The sequence below is a fragment of the Takifugu rubripes genome, chromosome 13 (assembly GCF_901000725.2).
Source record: "Takifugu rubripes chromosome 13, fTakRub1.2, whole genome shotgun sequence".
NCBI lineage: Eukaryota > Metazoa > Chordata > Actinopteri > Tetraodontiformes > Tetraodontidae > Takifugu > Takifugu rubripes.
The window spans coordinates 5039632-5063493 of NC_042297.1; the positions used below are offsets into that span (position 1 = coordinate 5039632).

Here is a 23862-nt window from a genome sequence, read left to right on the forward strand (position 1 = left end):
TGTGGAGGATGGGAGGGATTCTCACACCAGACAGCTGCATCACAGGATAATCTGCCTGATTTGCAGTCTCACATCAGCTGAGCCCAGATGTTGGGGAAAGCCAGAAATCCCAGAATGCAACACTGCCAGTACAATCTAAATTTGTCAGCTGACATATTTAGCAGTGTGACAAGCAAAAGCTCAGAAAGATCATTGCTGGTAAAGTGATAATTTCACCACTGCAAAGGCAATGATGGACGCTTAAACAGCACGTGCTGCTCTTTAAATCCAGAAAGAAAAGAGCTTTTCAGATACACTTGCGTCTATGTTCTGTTGGTATGATAAATTACATGAGTGCTTTTTCTTAGTTAAAAAAAAGTCTTCTGTTTCAAATGATACAACCTCACCAGAAGATGTGTTATGTTATGGATATTTTCTTTAAATTCATGAATATTCTGAAAATACAAAATCAAAGAAATCTCAATTTTCTATTAGAAATTGCAACTATTTATTAGGTGAAGTATATCATGGCTGTAATTATAGATACATAAATGAATATAAATAGGTAAAGTATGCTGATGTTTGGTTCAATCACAGTGGTTCTACTGTGTTCATTCCCACAGATGGTTAATTCATACCTAAAGCACAACATTAACTTATTTAATCACTCATATATTAATTTACACATCATTTATTAATAACTGGGAACAGAGCTTGATCTTATCATGATAATCTGATTTCTTCTGACATTCATGGTACTATGGCTATGTGAGCTTTTCCCTCTGCAGTATCACTACACCGTGTAAATGTATGAAACCTCTATTTCAGCTTCAGACAGGATTTGAACCCTGAAAGTTGTCAAACTCAACCTGCGCCTTCAAATTCAAGTAAAAACTTGACAAACTAGGGGTGAGGTGTGGGATACCCAAATGCAAGCCTGGACCTGGAAAGTCCTTGTTTACAGATCCAAAGTCCAAGAAAACATCTCAGTTGCTGGTTACTATAATAGATATTTGATCCTGATACTTTGCTTTTGTTTAGTGGTTCAGCATAATGCATAATGTAAGCAGATACCTTGGAATTCTGTCATTCATCCATTTATGTCCATAATCTGTAATGCCAAAGAACAGAGATGCACCACTGGCAGTGAATGGGAGTTTCTGTTTTAAATATGAAATCATTCAGTTTATTGCCAGCTAAATTCATATCATGACAGAGACATGTTCAAAAACCAGCAGGGTTCACCTCCAGACACTGCAGTACATGTAACAGATGCATGGGAATAAAGGACAACACAGTCATGTGCAGCCATTTGGTCTGTCAATCTTGTACCTGTCTTGTTGTTTACATGTAACACCCCCCCCCCCAAAAAAAAAAAACATGATCAAGGCTGGTTAATATGCATTGTTGGCTCAAGTTTGAGAGACTTGGGAAATCGTGTATAGGGAGAAAAATTAATGAGTGAAACTAGATTTGACAAGCAAACACATTAGAACCTTACTGTGATGCGCTTCATGTCCAGCTGTTTCAGGTGAAGCACACAGCGCAGGACGGCCTGCTTGTACCATGTCTCCAGGGCTACAGGATTCCCATCCAGGGTGAGCTCACAAAGGGAAGGCAGTTTTCCAAGGCAGACTAACTGATCCAAACTAGAAAGACACAACAAAGAAAAATGAGGTCAGGGATGTAACAAACAGCAAAGCGTGAGCAATCATACACCAAGTCTGAGAAAAAACATTCTCCATCTATGTTTGGATTTTTTCAAACCTTTATTTAAGACAAACACCAAAAAGCAGACTAAAAACTCACAAGTACAAATTGATCATTTTTTGCTTGCTAGGACACCATCATCCTGAAATTACCCAGAGGAAATGAAAATAAAACAATTCATAACTCCTCTGCTCACCCTATAGATAAGAGATATTAAAAAGCACATCCATTCAATCCATGTTTAAATAACATTTATATATTTTAACAAAATATACCTTTGATGTGTATGTTGGGACCTTGGCCTAGACCTGCTGCAGCATACTGCACCTGATGCTAGCCACAATTTCTATTTGGGTTCTTTGGATCACAGCAGTTGATCAAGTGGTCACTTTTATATGTACAATCTGACAAATACAAGAAACTATTTGTTGATAATTGGGGAACAATGTCAAACTGAAACAAACTTTTTCCAGTGTTCCCAGTGCCCAGTGATGTGGGTAATTGTTACCATGACAAAAGCTGCTGTTCTGAAAATACTCCTGTCCTTCTGCACCAGGTTTTCCTGGGTATGCAGAGGAGGGTGGGGCTAAATACAACAGTCTGCCTTAGCTTCACCACGTACAGTCTTTTGACCATGAATCAGGAAAAACTGTTCAAACACACCCTACACAATGATGAGTTAAAAAAAAGGACATGCAAACAATAATCATGGGCATGGACAAAAAAGAAGATTCACTGCACTGTGTCCTGGCCCTCTACTTAGCAACAGAGCAAAACTGTTCTCCAATTAGCTGTCAAGTCTTTCAAAACACACTAGCCATGCACAATTACATATGGATTTAAATGCCTTGCAGAATGTGAGTATAGTATGAACTATAGAACAATGGAGGAAGGAGATTTTCTCAATAACATTTTTGCCCCTTCTCCATCAGTCTCGCAAAATTATAAAAACTAAAGAATGGCAGGCTTCAAATATATCTAACAGCCCAAGGAGGCTGTAGTAGGTTAATATACACTGTCCAACCCTGAAACTTATGTGTCCGCCCCTCCGTTACAGAGCAACTTTTCAGCTGCTTATTCAACAAGTTAACCATATAACATTTGGTTGTTGAGCTCAAGACAGAGAAGCAAAGCAAATGGACTAAAAAAATATTTAAAAAAAGTTTTAACGGCAAGCTTCTGTTACCATTAGAACCCACCTGCCATTCTTCTGCATGAGAATGGCACTGTAGGTACCTGAAATTACTGCTTTTGGGTTACTCTGCCTTCAACAATGTCATTTTCCATGAAGACAACCAAAATTTTCTCAGTGTGCTTTAATGATGACTGAATGGCTTTACTGTATTGCTGAATATCGTTTGACCCACTAACAATAATTACATACAGGCTATTAGTTTCTAGGTTACAGGCACTGCCAATGAGATTAAACCTTTCTGTGCATATTTGGGTGACTTATGCCTAAAGCTTGTAAGCCTGATCCTGCAGAAAACCAAGAGAGTAGACAAAAAAACAACCTTTGACAATGTCCTGTGGGAAGGAGAGAGTTAATTAGCGGGAGTTCTTACCTGCTGATGTTGTTGCAGCTGAGAAAGAGACGCTGCAAGCTGGACAGGCAGCCCACCTCTGACTAGAAAGAGAAGGAAAGACAGGGAGAGGGAAGAGAGAGAGATGGAGGGATGTGAAAAGCCCCACAGGCAAAGGGCACCGCATCGTCACTGTGGTCAGAGCTTGGTACCCTTCTCCATTCTCTCAGTCACCTTGCAGCTCTCAGCTCAGGCATATAGCATCATCATCCATGCTGTGCGCATGCACACACAGACACACAAACTGCAGACTGCTTTTTCTGCACATGGAAAGGGGAGGGGCAGCAGAGTTAGCATGAGGTGGGGGGAGGGGAGAATGAGCAAAATGTAGTGCGCTAATGCAGAGATCCTTTGCTGCAGCGGGCACACAGAGAATGCTAACTGAACACACACAATCTCAAGGCAGCTAGCTGGACTGACAAGAATACATGCCAGGGTTTAGCATAGTGCAAATAGAACCTTCTTTCTGCAGGCCTGAATGATGTGCAGCATGCAGGCTCCTCTTTGTCAACAGTGCAGACTTCAGTGATGGGGTGGGGTGGGGTGGGGAAGCAGCAGCTGGTTAGCCTGAAAAGCATGCATATGGACAGGGGCAGTGTTGCTTCCATAAGTGAAGCTTATGGAAGAGCAGAGTAAACCATGTTCCATAGTGTGAAAGTTGACCCTCTGTGTAGTTGTATGTGTTGGAAGAAAAAATGGCACTCCCACAGCGGCAGCCTGAATGAGCTGTGTCAGCATCCTCCCAGATCACAGCTTCCTCCTGGACTTGCAGCCTTCATCTAAACATGGGCTGAGCCTACTATTACTAGCATCCAGTGGAGGCTGCTGAAAAATGTTCTTCGAGTCTTGATAGAGCTGATGTGACAATACATTTCCCTGCTTAGTCCAGTATAAGAATTCAAATCAACAGTCAGACAATGACAACAATTTAACAATAATAATTTATTCTCGATCTCAAAGTAACTGAACCATTTAGAATTGGATAAGGCTCCACTAATGATTTAGAAAGGAAGGGGATCAAATGGAATACAATATTCTAGTACTAGGGAGAACTTTACAGTGAGGCTATCATCAGCTATAAATTAACAGCAAGTGAACTGTACTGTAGACAGACAGACAGACAGACAGACAGACAGACAGACAGACAGACAGAGAGAGTTTGTCAGGCCCAGCTAATCCATGTCCATGTTCACCATCTACCCTCTGACCAACTGCCTACGCCACACAGATTATCGTAGCATTTTCTTTAGCAAAGGCAATATTTTCAGCACCTTAAGACCATATCTTCATATGTTTTGCCCTGGAAATTGTACACCACTGGCTATTTTGCTACACTGCTGGGGAGGAAACGAGTCTGTCTATGAAAATTCAGTGACGGCAGCACCCCAGCGGTCCTATGAGCCAGCCACCAATGCTAGAATGTCTGAAGAGGATAGCACAAAATAACAGTCTCATTATTTTTTTAAACTTCCAAAAATAACATCCATAAAAATATAGTACCCAGTAAAGCCCCTTTTCTGATGGTCCAGCACACTTTTGGAGTATGTTTTGTAAAAAAGACTAAAATGTCACCATGAAATCATGTGATCTGAATAAAGTTAATTAAAAAAAGAAGAAAAAAACATGTTCCAAGTCTTGATGCAAGCTGTCAAAAATATTTTTCATTATAATAATCTCTTTTCCCGCAGGCTTAGAAGCTTTATTGTACAATAGCTGATGAAGCAATAACAATTAGTCATCTGGCAGGAATTGATTGGTTTTCTAGTATTAGAACTGTGTTAAGAAATATAGTAAATGAGTTACAGTATAAGATGAAGTGCATTATGTTGTAAGTCAAATATAATTATGCATATATATTTGTTGTTTCTTTAAAAAAATAATCATTATTTACATTTGATTATGCTGCAGTGTGTAAACATTTTGTCACCACAGCCTGGTAATGCAACATCTCAGTAAAAGACCAAAAACTGACAAGTCATCCTAGCTTAATCTGACCTTCCGCCACAGCAGCACCAGCAATTCTCTATGCCAGTCCCTGCTGAGGCTGCTGAGGCGGCAGCCTCTGCACATTGTCTGCAGCTAAATATAGAAGCAACATCTCAGACAGAATGATGTCATCACTGCACTGATGTGATACATAACAATAGCCCACCAATGTGGAGGCGTTTTTTAAGATGAAAAAACCCCAGAAACTAATCAGAACCAATCTGTGTGTTTGTGTGTGTGTGTGTGTGTGTGTGTGTGTGTGTGTGTGTGTGTATTGCACATCTGTCGACGTCATTGCCTTCCCTTCATTATCTTTGCATCACTCTGGCATTTGGCATGTGTTGATTTTTCACATGGCTGCTGAAAATAAAAATGCAAATAATCCCCCAGAGTATCACAACATAACATGAATGCTGCTTAAAAAAATACACATCACATTTCATCAACAGCACGCTGCATGCTGTTGGATTTGTGTGGTTGGTTATGAATAGCATAGAATAATCAGCTCATGCATTCAGGTATTATGCACTAAAATATGCACAGCTGTGGTGGTTTGCTTTGCTGTGTTGTTTTTGCACTGAAAAATAAACATCAATCAACAGCAAAAGTAATCCTGAACTTCACATTCTGTCTAAAATCCCTCTTTATTGTTGACATTAGTAAACAGCCTTCTAACTGCTGCCAGACCTGTAAAATACAGCACTTAACAACTGCTACAAGACTTCTTAATAGAGAGACACACCTAGGAGCATGTGTGAACATCCAATACCAGCTTATTAGTCTTATTAGTCATTGTGTTTTCATGATCATGTCTGAGTTTGTAATGGGTTTAGCTGAGAGTCTGGTTATAATAAATGATTCAATTTCGCATAAGACAATTGCTACAGGGTGGGGGACACATTTGTGAACACTGTTTCAGGTTATGTCCAGCAGATGGCGCTAAATTTAGAGCAGTGTAACTTAAGAGGCAAATTAAACAAAAAAAATTTTGCAGTGTAAGCCATGAAGACGGCAGAAAGGGCTGTAAACATTACAAACCAGATAATCAAGTCTAGCAGAAAAAATATGTATATGTTGTTGTTTATCCTTAGGGACTTTGCTAACTGTCACTGCACTGCAAAATAAGTGGGACCCACTAACTGAAATCATGTAATCACAATAAACTTTGATTTTTTAAATGCTACTTCTGTACTGAGTGGAGACTGTTGCTACGGCAGTTAGTTTTTCCTAACAATGATATCATCTCTCTTTTTAAAGTCTACCCTTTTCTCTCAGAATTCTCTTCTCCAGTTCAGAGGTCACAGAAAAAGACACATTTCTTGTTGCCCTAAAAACCTCATATTGTCCCACTTGCATATTGCATCAGACCCAACATATTAAACTGTGATCTGATAAGTGAAATAATGGCATTGCTGATGCTTCTGACGGTGTACAAGTTTGTTGAACAATCGAATGCAACACTCACGGCAGATATGTGCCTTGAGCAAATGGATGAGTTTTTAAAAAAATCTTTTCTTGTGTATCACTTGTGTCTGGATGGTCTCTAACAGGACCTGAGCAATTGAAGCTTGAAAGAGTGAGATGAGGGGCAGTTCTGGTGCACACTGCCATGTTAAAACTGTGGGAACCAACAGGAGCTCATATTCACGTAGAGAACGTCTGCTTTGGCTGTCAGAACCAACAAACAGAACCTGGCAGTTATGAGTAATAAATGCAATGCAGACTTTGAGGAAATAACCAAATTCCATAGTAGTAATGTTAAGATTATTTTATTCCTAACAGTGAGTAAATATCAAGGAAAAAATATTTTGGACAGAGCAAACTAATTCAATGATGAAAAAAAAGCACTCAGAGTGCAGACCTCCGAGGAGGCAATGTCCCCACATATTGTGACCTACAACCACAGTATAGTATATATACAGTGTCGACCTGTTAACAGTCTAGGACCTAGGTCAACAAGAACCTGCACACTCACTGTAGTAATGGAAGTACTGCATTGTATGGTGTACCACCAGTGTGGTAATAACCAAAATAACCAAAAAGTCTGGTTTTCCTTAACAATTCTAAAGCCTAGACCCATAATTTAATGGTGTTAAATTTGGATATGCAGCATATAGGCCAGTAAACATACGTGTGTGTGTGTGTGTGTGTGTGTGTGTGTGTGTGCGTGTGTGGGGGGGGGGGGGAACGTTGCCAGACGGGCATAGTCCTAATTTTGAACCTTCTTTTGTTGTGTACACTAAACTATGACAGCCCAATCTTAAAATGGACCACTGTAGCTTTACAAGCTTCTGCTAGCTACCATACTTCCATTGCCACAATGCAAAGACAGCTGTGCTTGCTAAATGGTCCTATAGGCACAATACATGGGCATATAACGAAGTAGACTGCTTTAGAAACAAAGCCAGTTGCTATTTTGTTATTAGAAAGGCAAAAGACAAATACAAAATAATAGCTGTCACATAACCTCCTCAGTGGTTTTAATAATAAAGAAATTACTTATAAAGAAAATATTTATATAAAGTAATTGTAGCAAGATGATGCAAAGACTTGAACACACATTTGAAGCCCATATTCTTCACATGGATGAAAGCACTTTAATCCTGTAAAACCCTGTTTTTTACTTTTGTATCATGAGCCTGTGTTTGTTGCTTGTCTTTCGTCTTTTTTCTCTCATTCCTAGGTCTCCATATCTTCCCTGTCGAAGAGTGTCATCCCCTGTTGGTTTTCCACACAATTCACTCGTGCACTTTCGAGTCATTGTTGCACTATTGAAAATATTATACAAATCTTTTCACTTCAAGATTTTGTCTCCTGTGTGCATTCTGGGGTTCCGTCCTTGTGTTTCTTGTCGTTGTAACAGAACACTCTAAACACAATGGAACCCGCAGACAGTGAGTCTCTTCGGCATGCTCTGGACTCTCAGGGCAGGGTTGTCGCACAGGGCCGCACAATGGACGACTGTAATTATCGATCATCGCACTTCTGCGTAAGCCTCATTTGATGCATTTGTGACAGAACTTAGGCTAGTGTTTGATCATCTGGTTCAGAGTGGCGAAGAATATGCCCGACTCTTTTGCTCAAGATTCAGCGTTGGTCGTTGTCAATTCAATTCAGTTTCGAATATATGCAGAAGAGAGCGGTTTCATCATTCAGAAGGGGCAACGCTCTCCAGATCCAGCAAAGGTGTGTGCTGTGACAGAGTGGCCAACTCCTTCGCAAACTTTCACCATCACGTCATTTGGAAGTACAGCAAGGTAGTGGCTCCTCTTACCAGCTTGACGTACACCCTTCAGCCCACCCTCCAGCGAAGGCAGCATTTACCCATCTTTGATCACCTCGGCTCCTATTTTGGCCTATCCAGACCCTACCCTCACTTACCTCCGTAATTCTAAGCGGCTGAACTTGTGGTTGGAACGACACCGCACTCTGGGGAGGGTTTCTAAGAGGGCTGAATGAGCAATTAAGGGACAAACGTTAGAGATGTCAACTCAGACCTAAAGTCAATAATTTTGCTCTCAATTAGCCTGGACCACCACCTGGACAACTGGCTGGAGGGAAAGGCAGAAGCAGAGGGAGAGAGCCAGATCATGTCCATTATCTTCCAGTTTTCCTAAGGCCATATCCAAAGTTTTGGTGGCGGAGGATCCTGTTTCGAGCACTGAACCAGTGAAACCCATGCAGCTGTGTAGGGCTCTCCCCATCTGAGAGACAGAAGAGACTCTCAATGACGGGACGTTTGCATTGCGGAGAGCCCGGCCATTACATTGCCTCTTGCCCTATCCCCAAAAGAGTAAGCTTGGCAGCATATGCTGGGGCACTGATGAGCAGTAACTTCTGCTCCTTATCATCCTGGATCATGTTTCACAGCACACTTGTGTGGCAACTTGATTCCCCAGATTCAGATGTGGGTAATTCCTTCTTCTTCCTCCTCTGCTGTTCTGGGTTCCCCCTAGCTAAGGGTACCCAGTTCAATTGGTCTAAGGGCATGCTAACTGGCTGGAGTTTCCATTGTCTCTAACAGCCTCCACTCATCTCTCTCTTCCTAGCCCATTTCTATGGTCCTCCTCTTGGAGGCTTCTGATCCTTCAGCAGTTCCTGAGGAATATCATGACCTAATGAAGGCATTCAGCACGCAGAGAGCCTCGCCTTGCCTCTTCATCACCCCTATGACTTTGGAATCTACTTGCTTCCCGGTGCGCCGCTACCTTCCAGTCACCTATACAATCCTTCCAGACCTGAAGAGGAAGCCATGAAGAAGTATGTAGTGAACTCACTGGCTGCTGGAATAATCCGTCCTCCTTCCCCCATGGGTGCAGTGTTTTTCTTCATTAAGAAGGATGGGTCTCTTTGACCATGAGATCGGTCAAGAATAAGTACCCTCTGCCTATAATTGACACTGCTTTTAGTCCTCTTCAGAAAGCCCAATTCTTTATGAAGCTCATCCAGATCCACCAGGGAGATGAGTGGAATATGCTGTTTAACACTCCCTTGGGGCATTTTAAGAATTTGCTCATGCCGTTTGGTTTAACAAATATCCCACTGACTTCTGACATGCTGAATATGTTCCTGTTTGTGTACATTGATGATATCATCATCTTTTCTGAGACCCTGGAGGAGCACGTCCAGCATGTTCAGTTAGTTCTCAAATGGCTACTCGAGAAGCAGTCATTTGTGAAGGCTGAGAAGAAGGCAGCGATCTCTGGATCAGGTGAAGGTGCATGCTGTGGCTCGAAAACAGCTCCAGCAGTTCTTAGGCTTCACAAACCTTTTCCGTAGCTTCATTTGGAACTACAGCAAGGTAGTGGCTCCTCTTACCAGCCTGACATCCACCCTTCAAGCCTTTCATTGGACCACCAAGGCAGAACCAGCATTTGTCTGTCTTAAGTCTTAGGGTCAGACTTAGTGTCTGGTCAGAATGGCCCGTCCTGACCACTGTCAATTCGGAAATCATGACCTCCTTGCTGTTGTTCTTGTGTTGTAGGAGTGGAGATGTTGGCTGGAGGAATCAGTCCTGCCGTTTGTTCTCTGGACCAACCACAAGAACCTCACTTAGCTCTGTAAAACCGAGCTACTTCTAGGCACTCATGAATGCAAGTGCAATGGCCGCTCTTCCTGGGACACTCTAACCTCACTCTCACCTACCAACCTGGTTTGGAACGTGAAGCCTGATGCCCTATCCTGTCATTTCTCTCTGGAACCCTCCAGCTTGAATCCCAGTCCCATCCTGTCTCCCTCCTGTATCGTGGGCACGGCCTATTGGTTGGTCAAGGAGAAGGTCCAAAGGGTAAAGTTCGCTGATCAAGGCCAGCGGAGACACCCCGCAATTGGTTATTTGTCAGCCTGTTCCAACATTCTTCAATGGGCCGCTTATCCAAGCTTACCTGTCACCCAGACCTTGCCCAAACCCTTTGTTTCCTGCAGCAGTGGCTCTAGTGGCCCTCCATGCAACAGGACACCAGGTCCTTTATTGCTGCTTGTCTTGTGTGCACTCATGGAAAGGTCTCAAATACACCTCTGACCTCCTTCTCTCCTCCCAGTTCCTCATCACCCCTGGTTGCATATGGCTGGGACTTTGTTACGGAACTTCCTCCTTCTGATGGCAGCACCACCATCCTCATTGTTGTTGACTGCTTCTCCAAGGCTGTATAGTTCATCCCCCTACCTAAGCTCACCTCCACAGCTATGAGTGGCGCCCTATTACTGAGACATATTTTTCGCCTCCACGGGTTCCCAAGGGACATCGTCTCAGACCGGGGATCCCAGTACAGCTCTCAAGTCTGGAAGGAGTTCTGAAGTGCTCAGGGGCTACAGTGAACCTTTCCTCTGGATACCGCTTCCAGTGGAATGGCCAGACTGAGAGGGCCAACCAATCCCTTGAGCGCTGTGATGTGTCTCAGCCTGACATCCTGCCTCCTGGAGTTCGTTCTTGACCTGGGTGGAATATGCACAGAACTTATTTGTCTCAGCTGCTACAGGAATATCCCCGTTTATGGCTTCATTTGGTTAGCCATCTTTGTTTGAGTTTCAAGAGAATGAGGTGGCTCTGCCCTTGGTGCAAGCTAATTTGCCGCAGAAGCATTTAGCAGCAGATCCACGCTGCTCTCTTACGCTCGTCACGGCACACGCAGAGACAGGTCAAATAGGTGGAGGACTCCAGCCCCACCATATCATCCAGGTCAGAAAGTTTGGTTGACCTTGAAAGATCTTACCCTCCACCTGGACTCCCAGAAGTTGGCCCGAGGTTTCATTTGGCCTTTTGAGGTGGATAGGATCATGAACCCTTCTGCCATGCACCTGAAGTTGCTGTCCTCCCTCAAGGTGCACCCCACCTTCCGCATGTCTTTGTTGAAGCTGGTATCCGAGTTGGATGTGGTCCCTCTGTCAATGAGGATGTGGCCTGCAGTTCCTGGTTCACTGGGAGGGGTATAGTCCCGAAGAACAGTTGTAGGTCCCCTGTTGTTACATCCTCGGTGATGGGCAGTTAAGTTTTATCAGAAACATCCAGACAAGCCAGGTAGGGTGCCAGGAGGTGCTCATTGAGGGTGGGGTAGTGTCATGATCCTGTGTTTGCTGCTTCTCTTGTTGTTACTTTATTTTTCCCTAGGGGGCATGGATGGGAGTCCTGCAGCTAATCAGCGTGATTGGGAGTCCTCTTAAGCAGCAGGCGATACACCGGCTGATGAGTGTCAGATCGTTTCGTCCTTGTCATTGGTAACCAAGCGTAAACAGACTCCATAACATGTGTAACTAACTTTGGTTATTTTTCTCTCTTTCTGATTTCTTCGCGTCTCCCTTGGTTTTCTGCACAATTCCCTATCACATGTTCAAGTTGTGGTAGCATTATTGTAAATAAATCTTTTGACTTCACTTCTTTGCATTCAGATATTCTGCCCTTGTGTTTCTAGTTGTTTTAACATTTTGTTAAAGAGAGATAACAGCTTAAATACCTGTGTTTTGGGTATCGAGACTGAGCAAAAATAAATGCAATGAAAACATTTTCAGTTTTTCAATCCTGGTATTTAGAAAGCTCAAATAAGCAAATCATTTAAACCCACACACAAACATAATTTAAGATAGACTAATATGGAAAATATTCCCTCACCAACAAAGAAATGAAGTTGTTTCGTAGGTTGAGTTCAGTCAAATTGTCCAGGCCCTGCACATTTTCCACATTGGAGATGTTGTTTCCTGCCAGGTTCAGGACTTTTAGCTCACTCAGATGAGACACGTTTTGGATCCTGCAGATCTGTATGAAAGCACAGAAATAATGTACAATAAGAAATATGAAAAACTGCTCCCTCCCTCTAGCTCTCTGAGAGAAAAATGTAGGGGTGATTGCCCTCTGTGATAATCAGTGGTTAAAAAACAAAACCAACTGGTTCAAAATTTGTCAAAAGACAATATCCACTGCAGCCCTTGTACACTACTGATGCAGAAGCCCATTACAACTCATTTTGGCTAAGTACACATAGACATACTCTACATAAAATTTTAGGTGAAATGTTTTACAGCATTTGTGGAAAAGATTCAGCAGATGGATAAGGACCATGAGTAAAAAGAGTATCTAAAATGAAAGATGCTCTGACAAAGGCATCCCTGAACAGGTAGAAAGTAAAGATGTCTGCCAGATGCAGTCACTCTGTAACTGTTCTTATATAGAGAACTTAAAACATGCACCATAAATTAAGTGCAATTCTTAAAGTTACTAATGATCTTCTCATAGCTTCAGATCATGGACTGGTCTCTATGCTGGTTCTGTTGGATCTCAGTGCTGCTTTTGATACAGTTGATCACAGCATCCTGTTACATAGACTGGAACATGTCATTGGGATTAAAGGGACAGCACTAGACTGGTTTAGATCATATTTATCTGATAGATACCAGTTTGTTCATGTCCATGGTGTTCCCTCCTCATACAGTAAGGTTAGCCATGGAGTTCCTCAAGGTTCTGTACTTGGACCAATCCTCTTCACCGTGTACATGCTTCCCTTAGGGAACATTATTCGGCAGCATGGGATACATTTTCATTGTTATGCTGATGACACTCAGCTTTATTTATCCATGAAACCAGAGGAGACAGAGAAGTTAGTGAAGCTCCAGACCTGTCGTAAAGACATAAACTCCTGGATGTCTTCAAATTTCCTCCTCCTTAACCCAGGAAAAACTGAGGTCATGGTGTTTGGTCCTGAACCTCTCAGGGATAGATTAGATCATATGATCACTCTAGATGGTATCTCATTAACATCTAGTCTCTCTGTGAGGAATCTAGGAGTAACTTTTGATCAAAATCTCTCCTTCAACTCACACATTAAATTAGTCTCTAGAAGTGCCTTTATTCACCTGAGGAACATCACAAAGATTAGGAAGCTACTGACGCGGCATGATGCTGAAAAGTTAATTCATGCTTTTGTTACTTCCAGGCTGGACTATTGTAATTCTTTATTATCAGGGTGTCCAAACAACTCTTTAAGAAGCCTCCAGTTGATCCAAAATGCTGCAGCCAGAGTTCTGACAGGTATTGACAAAAGAGATCACATAACTCCTGTAATGGCGTCGCTTCATTGGCTGCCCGTTAAATTTAGAATAATTTTTCTTTTGACCTACAAGGTCCTCAGAGGCCTAGCTCCATCCTACCTGGAGGAGCTAGTGATACCATATCAGCCCAATAGACCGCTCTGCTCTCAGGATGCTGGTCTACTTGTGATTCCCAGAGTTTCTAGGAGTAGAATGGGGGGCCGAACATTTAGCTACCAGGCCCCCCCTGCTATGGAACCAGCTCCCTGTCCAGGTACGGGAGGCTGACTCCATCGCTACTTTTAAGATCAGACTTAAAACCTACCACTTTGAAAAAGCTTATTGTTACTAATTCTGTAGTTCCAGTTACTATCATAGATAGACAAATTATCATATTTAGGGGGTCGTCTAATCGTTAGGTCACATCTTAGCTATGCTGTTATAGGCCAAGGCTGCCGGGGTCCGGAAACATGATCACCTGATAGGCCTCTGTCACCCCACTGGGTCATGGTTTCCTCTCCTCTCCTCTCCTCTCCTCTCCTCTCCTCTCCTCTCCTCTCCTCTCCTCTCCTCTCCTCTCCTCTCCTCTCCTCTCCTTTCCTTCTCCTCATCAAGTAGACTAGTTATGCTGATTCCTGTGTAGTTTTTCTGCTCCCCCCCCCTCCTATTCATTTACAGGTATTCGGAGCTGCATGATGACCTCCGGCCCCGCTGACCCGTTGTATAGTGTATTTTTTTGTGTGTTTCTGTGCTCTGTGCCTCTCCTCTCCTCTCCTCTCCTCTCCTCTCCTCTCCTCTCCTCTCCTCTCCTCTCCCCCTCCCTCTCCTTCTTCTCTCCCTCTCCTCTCCTCTCCTCTCCTCTCCTCTCCCCCTCCTTCTCCTCCTCCTCCTCTCCTCTCCTCTCCTCTCCTCTCCTCTCCTCTCCTCTCCTCTCCTCTCCTCTCCTCTCCTCTCCTCTCCTCTCCTCTCATTCTCCTTCTCCTTCTCCCTCTCCTCTCCTCTCCTCTCCTCTCCTCTCCTCTCCTCTCCTCTCCTCTCCTCTCTCTTTACCCAACCGGCCATCAGCAGGAGGGTCCCCCTACATGAGCCTGGTCCTGCTCAAGGTTTCTTCCTGTTAAAGGGGAGTTTTTCCTTGCCACTGTTGCTTGTCTGGGGTTAGGCCCTGGGATTCTGGAAAGCGCCTTGAACCAATTTTGATTGTATAAGACGTTATATAAATAAAGATTGATTTGATTTGATTTGATTTGATTTGCAATTCTAGATGAATAGCAGGATTCTTATTCATCTGATTTTGCTTCAACTATACAGTAGAAGAGAAAATATGCAAGGTGGATTGAATTGGTGCAGCTGGGCTGTCTTGAGAACAGACTTGTCTATAGTAAGATTTGTGACTTTAGCTAATAGCAGGTATTTCCTATATGTAATTCTAGTTAGTAACCAGGAACCAGGGGGCTGCAAATTCTTCTTTTTCAATGACTCTGGCTGTAAACCATCTTGTTAAAAACACATGAGTAAAGAAAATCTGTTGGGGAGACTGAGAGGAACGAACTATGGCAGTGGCGTACCTGTTTACAACACAAACCAAGAAACGGACAGGTAACTTGTCCAGTTCCCAGTTCTATGGCCCAAAGAGAGTCAACGACACACACACTGGATAGAAAGACTACAGTATCAACATTATCCAAATTCAGCCACTCAAGTAATGTCTTCAAGAAAAGAAACAAAAAAGAAAAGAAAAGAAATATTTTCACACACACCAATTGGTGGGAGTGAGTTGGAACTCTGCCTTCAACCCATAGTCTGGGCGCAACCTGGCCGGACATGCAGGCCTCCGCCAAGCATGTTATTTCCCCACTTGTAATGTACACCGAAAATTTAAATATATACATAGGCAGTAGTTCAGTCAGACAACTTTGAACCAAACCAAATACTTTATTGTGCAAAATTATTTGCAGTTAGCAGAGCATTAATGAGGAAACACAGAAACAGGTTGGGCATCAGGCAATGTCTTGTATTCATTGCCTGATAATAGGTTGTCCAGACATTACTGGTAATGCATATCAGACCCCCACACAGGGAACAAAGAAGATCCTGGAGAGGTGGTGGGATTGAGCTCCGATGCATGGAGCAGCAGAATAGTATAGAGCAGCAAAATAGCCAGGGCAGCAGAAGGCAGAGCAGAATGGTTAGATCAGCAGTGCCCAGGTAAAAACGGATGGTGGGATTAAATACCTGCCCTAGTCAGGAGAAAGGGTCATGTGACGGATTAGCTGATCCAGAAACATAGGCTTCAAATAATCTGCCTGAATTTGCTCTGATATGATCAAAGCCCCTTGGCTTTTATCTTTGGAAAATCAAAGTCCTTCTGGGATCCAGTACATCACCAAAATTTAATAAACTCTTCCTTGGTCCATTATCAACATTTCCTGACAACGTTTCTCCATTAAAATCCATTACTATCATGTTATTTTGCGAACAGTTAGAGAGAGTGATGCCAAATTTCACATAATTTTGATGGATTTAAAAACTGTAGGACACACAATTTCCTCACGATGAAAGTGAAATCTCTGAGCAACAGTGTGAAAACCAGATTCTTCAATTTAGGAAGCAATCAAGGAACAGTTAACATTTGACTTTTCTTTTTGATAGATTATTGTTTTTAAGTTATCAATTGAATAATCCATTGTCACGACTATAGAAACATATCTTGATGTCATGTTAAGCATTAACATTGTTCTGGTTATTAGAGTAATCAGCAAACGTGTTCATCCAAAAAGCAGCAGCATCAGAGAACTAGAGAATGCATGCGTATGTGTGTGTGTGTGTGTATGTTTATGTTTGTGTGTGTGTGTGTGTGTGTGAGAGAGAGAGAAGGAGCATGAGCAAAAGCTGCTTTATTGCATCTGCAGTTTCCAGGGGCTGCTAAAAAAATGCTCTGCAAATATAATTCTGTGTTTTCAGAGCATTCTTTTAGACTTGGACTCGTCCATGTTAAATAATTAATCTGAGGGCCACCGAGGAAATGCATGTGGCAGTACAGCAAAAAGAGCTGAAGGATTGTTTCACTGAACTTGGGTTTTGCTCTGTAACTGAATAAAAGATTGCATGAGGCAAGTGGACAATTTGTCAGAAAAGTCAGCTGGAAGTAGGCTTGATTTAAAGGCTGGTTGGTGATGATGAATAGCACGGACGAGGATTCTCATGCCTGACCTCATACTGTCATGTCGGTATAGCTCACAGAATAACCCAGGACTTAGCTGCAGTGAGTATGATATAAGAGACAATCTAAAAGTGTTGACCTTTGCAGATACAAAAAATCTGTATTGTCTTTTTTTTAATGACTGTTCTTTGCAGGGTCACGGAAGGGAACCCAGCTGCATATGGGTGAAGGCTGGGTACACCCCTGGATGAGTCACCAGCTCATTGCAGGACCATTTTCAATAACTATATATATGTAAATGATAACCATATTGCAAGTGGGAGGACATGGAGAAGCTCATACCTGGTTGTCATGTAAATCCAAGATATTCAGTTTTGACAGGCTGGCCAGGCAACAAATCTTCCGAATTCTGTAATCAAATGGGATGAAAAATAAATGTCTCAATGTGAGTGACAGTTATTTAGTTAGTATTATAGTGATATCCAAACTGAGGGTAAAAAAAAAGGTTAAATAAAGGTAATCTTTATGCATCGGTCGAGCAGGAATTAAAATATGTCTGTAAAACTCAAATGTTTGCTGCACTAACACATTAACACATGGTGAATTGGTGATTTTATAAGCATCATTGGAATGATTGAAATTGAGACAAATCCACTTCAATCATGTGTTCTGCTATTGTGAGCCAACTGACAAGAACCCACCTGTTGTTTCCCAGCATCAGAATGCGAAGAGAGCCAAGCGCCTCAATGCCAGTCATTTCTGATATGTAATTGTCATTCAGGTTTAGAAAGACAAGTTTCTGCAGATGTGACAGATGCTGGATTGTTGTGATTTTATTGTGCTGGAGGTTTAGAAGCTGTAGTTCATCCATCACGTTCAGCTGAGGGCATTCTACTAAACAACGCCTGGACATTTGCAAAATGTTAACACATCAGTCAAGTGATGCAAAGTACAGACTCACGCAAGACACGTTTTCACTTCTTCCTACACTATTAACAGTCATTAATGCCAACACTTGGCTTTATAAGTTATTTTGTCAAGGAGCTCTGCTGCCCTCTAGCGGCTCGTGAAATACTTCACGTAGCAGTGGGAAAGTTAGGTAGGCAGGCAGGTGGCAGGCAGGCAGGCAGGCTGGCAGGTAGGTAGGTAGGTAGGTAGGTAGGTAGGTAGGTAGGTAGACGTACCTGTCTAAGTCAATTCGTAGAAATGTGGGTCCAAAACACTCACAAACCAGTCGGTTAAAACCATGGGCGTTGTTAGATGTGTAGCTCCCTGACATGAACGTAAGATGAGAATGAAATGAAGGTCCTAATCTTTTTTTTTTAAAAACATATATATATTTATATAAATCTTCTGGGCGGTGGCTCCTTCCTTCAGACTCATGTCCTCTACCAGAGGCCTGGGAGTCTGAGGGTTCTGCGCAGGATCTTAGCTGTTCCTAGGACTGCGCTCTTCTGGACAGAGATCTCTGATGTGGTTCCTGGTATCTGTTGGAGCCATCTACTCAGGTTGTGTGTTACTGCGCCTAGTGTCCCAGTCCCTACTGGGACCACTGTTGCCCCACATTCTCTCCATCTCCTCCTTCAGGCCTTGGTACTTCTCCAGCTTCTTGTGTTCCTTCTTCCTGATGTTGCTATCACTTGGGATTGCTACATCTATCACCACCACTGTCTTCCGGTGTTTACCCACCACCACTATGTCAGGCTGGTTGGCCACCACCATCTTGTCAGTCTGGATCCAGAAGTCCCACAGGATCTTGGCCTGCTTGTTCTCCAGCACTTTCGGGGGTGTCTCCCACCTGGACCCTGGGACCTCCAGTCCATACTTAGTGCAGATGTTCCTGTACACTATGCCAGCCACCTGCTTATGCCGCTCCATGTATGCCTTGCCTGCTAGCATCTTGCACCCTGCTGTGATGTGCTGGACTGTCTCAGGGGTATCTCCACACAGACTGCATCTGGGGTCTTGTCTGGTATGGTAGACCCTAGCCTCTATTGCTCTGGTGCTCAGGGCCTGTTCTTGTGCAGCCATGAGTAGTGCCTCTGTGCTGTCTTTCAGTCCGGCCTTTGTCAGCCATTGGTATGTTTTCTCAATATCAGCCACTTCCTCAAGTTGTCTTGTCCTTCCATGACAGCCCCTCAGGTTCCTCCTCCTTGGTGGGCTTTTGTTGCCTGAGGCATTCACTCAGCAGTGGGTCAGTGGGGGCCATCTTCTTGATGTACTCTCGGAGGCTTGTTGTTTCCTCCTGGACAGTGGTTCGGACACTTACTAGTCCTTGGCCCCCTTCCTTTTGCTTTGTGTACAGCCTCAGGACACTGGACGTAGGGTGAAACCCTCCGTGCATAGTGAGGAGCTTCCTTGTCTTGATGTCAGTGGCTTGTATCTCTTCCAGTGGCCAGGGTATTATGCCAGCAGGGTATCTGATCACTGGCAGGGCGTAGGAGTTTATGGCCTGGATTTTATGCTTACCATTCAGCTGACTTTTCAGGACCTGTCTTAACCTCTGTGGGTATTTAGATGTGGCTGCCTCCTCGTGGTTACCATTTGCCTGTGGGATCTCCAGGTATTTGTAACTGTCCTGCACATCTGTGATCTTCCCTTCAGGTAGGTCAACCCCATCGGTTGCGATCACCTTTCCTCTTCTAGATACCATCCGTTCTTGGCATACAGCTTAATGTCATCCATGTAGAGGAGGTGGCTGACACTTGCTCCACTTCGGAACTGGTACCCATAGCCACTCTTGGTGATGATCTGGCTGAGGGGGTTTAGGCCTATGCAGAACAGCAGATTGGACAGAGCATCTCCTTGATATATGCCGCATCTAATGCTCACCCGTGCAAATGGCTTTGAGTTGGCCTCCAGAGTCATGTTCCACAGCTTCATGGAGTTCTGGATGAACTCTCTTAGTGTCCTGTTGATGTTATACAGCTTTAGGCACTCCAGTATCCATGTGTGCGGCATTGAGTCATAGGCTTTCTTGTAATCAATCCAGGCAGTGCACAGGTTGGTGTGCCGCATCCTACAGTCCTGGGCGATTGCCCTGTCGACCAGTAGCTGGTGTTTGGCACCTCTGGTGTTGTTCCCTGTGCCTTTTTGTGCTCTGCTCATGTATTGATCCATGTGCCTGCTGATCTTAGCTGCTATGATGCCTGACAGGAGCTTCCATGTGGTGCTGAGGGAGGTTATGGGCTGGTAGTTGGACGGTATTGTGCCCTTCTGGGGGTCCTTCATTATGAGGACTGTCCGGCCTTGGGTTAGCCACTCTAGGTGGTCCCCTGATGTTAGCAGCTGGTTCATCTGTGCTGCCAGGCGTTCATGGAGTGCAGTCAGCTTTTTAAGCCAGAAGGCGTGGATCTTATCGGGCCCTGGTGCTGTCCAGCTCTTCATTTTGGACACTCTTGTTTGGATGTCTGCTAAGGTGATGACTACTGGGTCTTGTTCTGGGAGTTGGCTGTGCTCAGCCTGTAGGTGTTGCAGCCATTGGGCTGTAGTGTTGTGCATTGCCTCTTTCTCCCAGATACTCTTCCAGTATTGTTCAGTCTCAGACTTGGGGGGGGGGGGGGGGTCTGTTGTCATCTTGTTGCCCTTCATGATTCTCTCTCTCAGGTCAGCTGCCCTTGTCACGAGTGTGTCTGTCATTGGGGCTTTGTACCCAATCTTTTTTATTGGGGGGTGATGATGAAATCACCCCCACACTGACCTGGTTTCGAAGCACCCATTTCTCCTTCTCTCGCTGGGGTTACTGGGGTTACACCCATTTCTCCCTCTCTCGCTGGGGTTACTCCTGTAGTAGCCATCCATCAGTACCACGTTCTCTGCCCTGCTCCATGAATGTCTTGTTACAGTAGCCAATTTGACATCAGGTTGCCCTGGTTCCTTGACCACTGACGGGGATCTTGTTGACCTGGGCGACGTCCGAGCTGGTATGACTCTATCAGTTATCGTTCCGCTCATACCAAGGTGTAGGCATATATGCATAAGGAGCCTTGCCTAAGGGCTCGCCTGGATTCGAACCAATAACCTTCCACACCAAAGTCAGTGGCGTAAGCCCCCCTGTATATATATACCATACCAGACAAGACCCCAGATGCCGTCTGTGTGGAGATGCCCCTGAGACAGTCCAGCACATCACAGCAGGGTGCAAGATGCTAGCAGGCAAGGCATACATGGAGCGGCATAAGCAGGTGGCTGGCATAGTGTACAGGAACATCTGCACTAAGTATGGACTGGAGGTCCCAGGGTCCAGGTGGGAGACACCCCCGAAAGTGCTGGAGAACAAGCAGGCCAAGATCCTGTGGGACTTCTGGATCCAGACTGACAAGATGGTGGTGGCCAACCAGCCTGACATAGTGGTGGTGGGTAAACACCGGAAGACAGTGGTGGTGATAGATGTAGCAATCCCAAGTGATAGCAACATCAGGAAGAAGGAACACAAGAAGCTGGAGAAGTACCAAGGCCTGAAGGAGGAGATGGAGAGAATGTGGGGCAACAGTGGTCCCAGTAGGGACTGGGACACTAGGCGCAGTAACACACAACCTGAGTAGATGGCTCCAACAGATACCAGGAACCACATCAGAGATCTCTGTCCAGAAGAGCGCAGTCCTAGGAACAGCTAAGATCCTGCGCAGAACCCTCAGACTCCCAGGCCTCTGGTAGAGGACATGAGTCTGAAGGAAGGAGCCACCGCCCAAAAGATTTATATAAATATATATATATATATATATATATATATATATATATATATATATATATACAGAAAGGGACTATTAATACAAGACAAAAGATTTTAAGAAAATATTCTTACATACACACACACACATTTATATATAAATATATAAAGTTACGGAAGAGTTTGTAAGATTACCCTAACTCTTCGTGCACTTCATGGATAAAGTTAAAGATAAAGTATGAAATTGATTTATTACTAAAATCTATCATATCTTCAACTAAAGAGCAAGTGAAACTTCGGACTCAGGTTTTGAAAAAAGTAATACTTTCTCTTTCAGCTTGCAAATACAATTGGCCCCAATACTGTTCCGTAGAGAGCTGTGACAAATCTAATTTTAGTAGTCTTTTAATCATTACCCGCTGGTCTGGAGCAGTATAGAGCATCCCGGTGGTAAGATGTTCCTGAACTCTGGACTCGTTTCCAAGATCGTTCCTGCTCATTTGAAAATCCACCCAGCAACGGTGGAGACGAATATGTCACATCGCAGGCAATGGATGCCATGGGAAGTGTCTTGACAACTTTCCTCAGTCGGTCTGTCTGACCCAAGGTTCCTCCAGTGTTTGGAATAAAGCCAAGGTTTTCACCAGGAAAATACATTTGAGGACAGAGTGAGTGTGTAACTGAATGAGCTGGATTACTTGGGTTGGGTTGGGGAATTGTTTGGGTGATGCTTGTGGAATTTTCCATTGCAAGAGTTTGAGAATCCACCTAATAATAGTGAAAGTGAGCAATGACAACAATAATACTGGCAGATGATCATATTACTTGTCTTTTAATGTGTTATTTTTTACTGGGCTACTCACCATCTTCAAGGCTCCCCCTCGTGATAATGATTTTGCTGTTATGAGGTGTAGTTTACAACTTTTAACCTGCAAAACATGTCACAAGTTTTTAAAAAAAAATGTATTTATTGCATCCACTTCAGAGATAAAACAAATTTAGGACTGTATCGATATCCTAACTTCTGAATATTAATCACTACACTTGTTTTTGTTGACATAATTGTCCAAAGTAGTTGTTGAGTAGTTGACCATTTAAATATATTGTAGATAACTTACATTTATTTGAATTTTTCAGTTTACAAAAAACTGAAAACAATAACGCATTAATACCCAGAAATAAATAGTAAAAGCACTATAAAGTGGTTAACCTTGGGAGTGAGAAGAATACATTTGTCCTCGTGGTGCCTATGGGATCGCATCGCTTCCATAAGAAATTTTAAAAAAAAAATTGACACAAACAAATTCCGTTACAAATTCTGTGGGGAAAAAAAACACAAATCCAGTCTATACTGTAGGACAAACACTTGGCTAGACTCATTAATCGAAAAACGGATACAGTATGTTTACCCACACTTAAAACGCAGCTTGGAGACAAACGTTGTTGCCATGGTGACAGTCGTTCTCGATTACGCTCACTTCCTGTGTCAGTAAAAATAAGTCCGTCTTGACTTGTCCGTTGATCAGCTTGAATTAAACCTATTTTTTTTTCCTGACAGTTTTCTGCTATCGTTAGTCAAATTGACGTGTATGCTGTCAGCACTTTCCATTAACGTGGGGAAATAAATTCATCAATATACATTAGAGTTTTACTGCTATAATCTTAGTTTATTCTGTATTTTATTTTGAAAATCATACCAGTTTAGGAACCTTGGTTTATTAGGTTGGTTTCACCAGTGCGATAATTTAAGGTTCACGCCCAAAGGTTAGCTAGGCAAGCTGAAGTTATTTACAATCAAACGTTTATGAAAGAAAGGTGGTCAGCCAGCGAGGTATTTGTTTTATTTATTTAGGATTCTGTCATTTTATATTTCGATTTTAAGTGCATTTATTCATTGTAATTTGTGTTGTTCTTTTAGATCAACGGTGGCTTGGTGACTTATGATTGATAGCTTTTCTGCTAGAAGTGATAAGTGGAAATTAGACAAACACATTTGTTTTTTTGTTTTTTTCTGTTCAATCATTCAGTGGTAGCAGCTTTGCAAATGTGGTCATTATTAAATATACATGCTTTTCTGAAACTTTGTCAAATTATCATTATGAACATTATTTGCAAAGACAATCTAAATGTAGACCGAGGCAGTTTGCAGTATTGTGAGTGATGTAATGATGTTAAATGATGCTGTGATGATAAGCCCAGTGAGACACCTTTAATATAATTAAATTATATTTTACATAATTAATGTAATTAATCAGCTA

General features: G+C 43.0%; 1 protein-coding gene across 1 annotated transcript in view; it reads right to left on the bottom strand.

Moving 5' to 3' along the window:
- LOC101064329 (leucine-rich repeat-containing protein 49) overlaps positions 1 to 22998 on the bottom strand; it is a 31415-nt gene extending 8417 nt beyond the window's left edge. Inside the window, exons 1-9 of the mRNA XM_029846553.1 lie at positions 22815 to 22998; positions 22468 to 22533; positions 22021 to 22372; positions 18120 to 18207; positions 17637 to 17840; positions 17278 to 17344; positions 12364 to 12507; positions 3255 to 3316; positions 1481 to 1628 (exon numbers count right to left, since the gene is read on the bottom strand). Of these exons, the coding sequence (XP_029702413.1) occupies positions 1481 to 1628; positions 3255 to 3316; positions 12364 to 12507; positions 17278 to 17344; positions 17637 to 17840; positions 18120 to 18207; positions 22021 to 22372; positions 22468 to 22533; positions 22815 to 22874 (1191 nt within the window). The 5' untranslated portion in view covers positions 22875 to 22998. The remainder of the gene's footprint in view (positions 1 to 1480; positions 1629 to 3254; positions 3317 to 12363; positions 12508 to 17277; positions 17345 to 17636; positions 17841 to 18119; positions 18208 to 22020; positions 22373 to 22467; positions 22534 to 22814) is intronic.
- Positions 22999 to 23862: the final 864 nt, after the last annotated feature.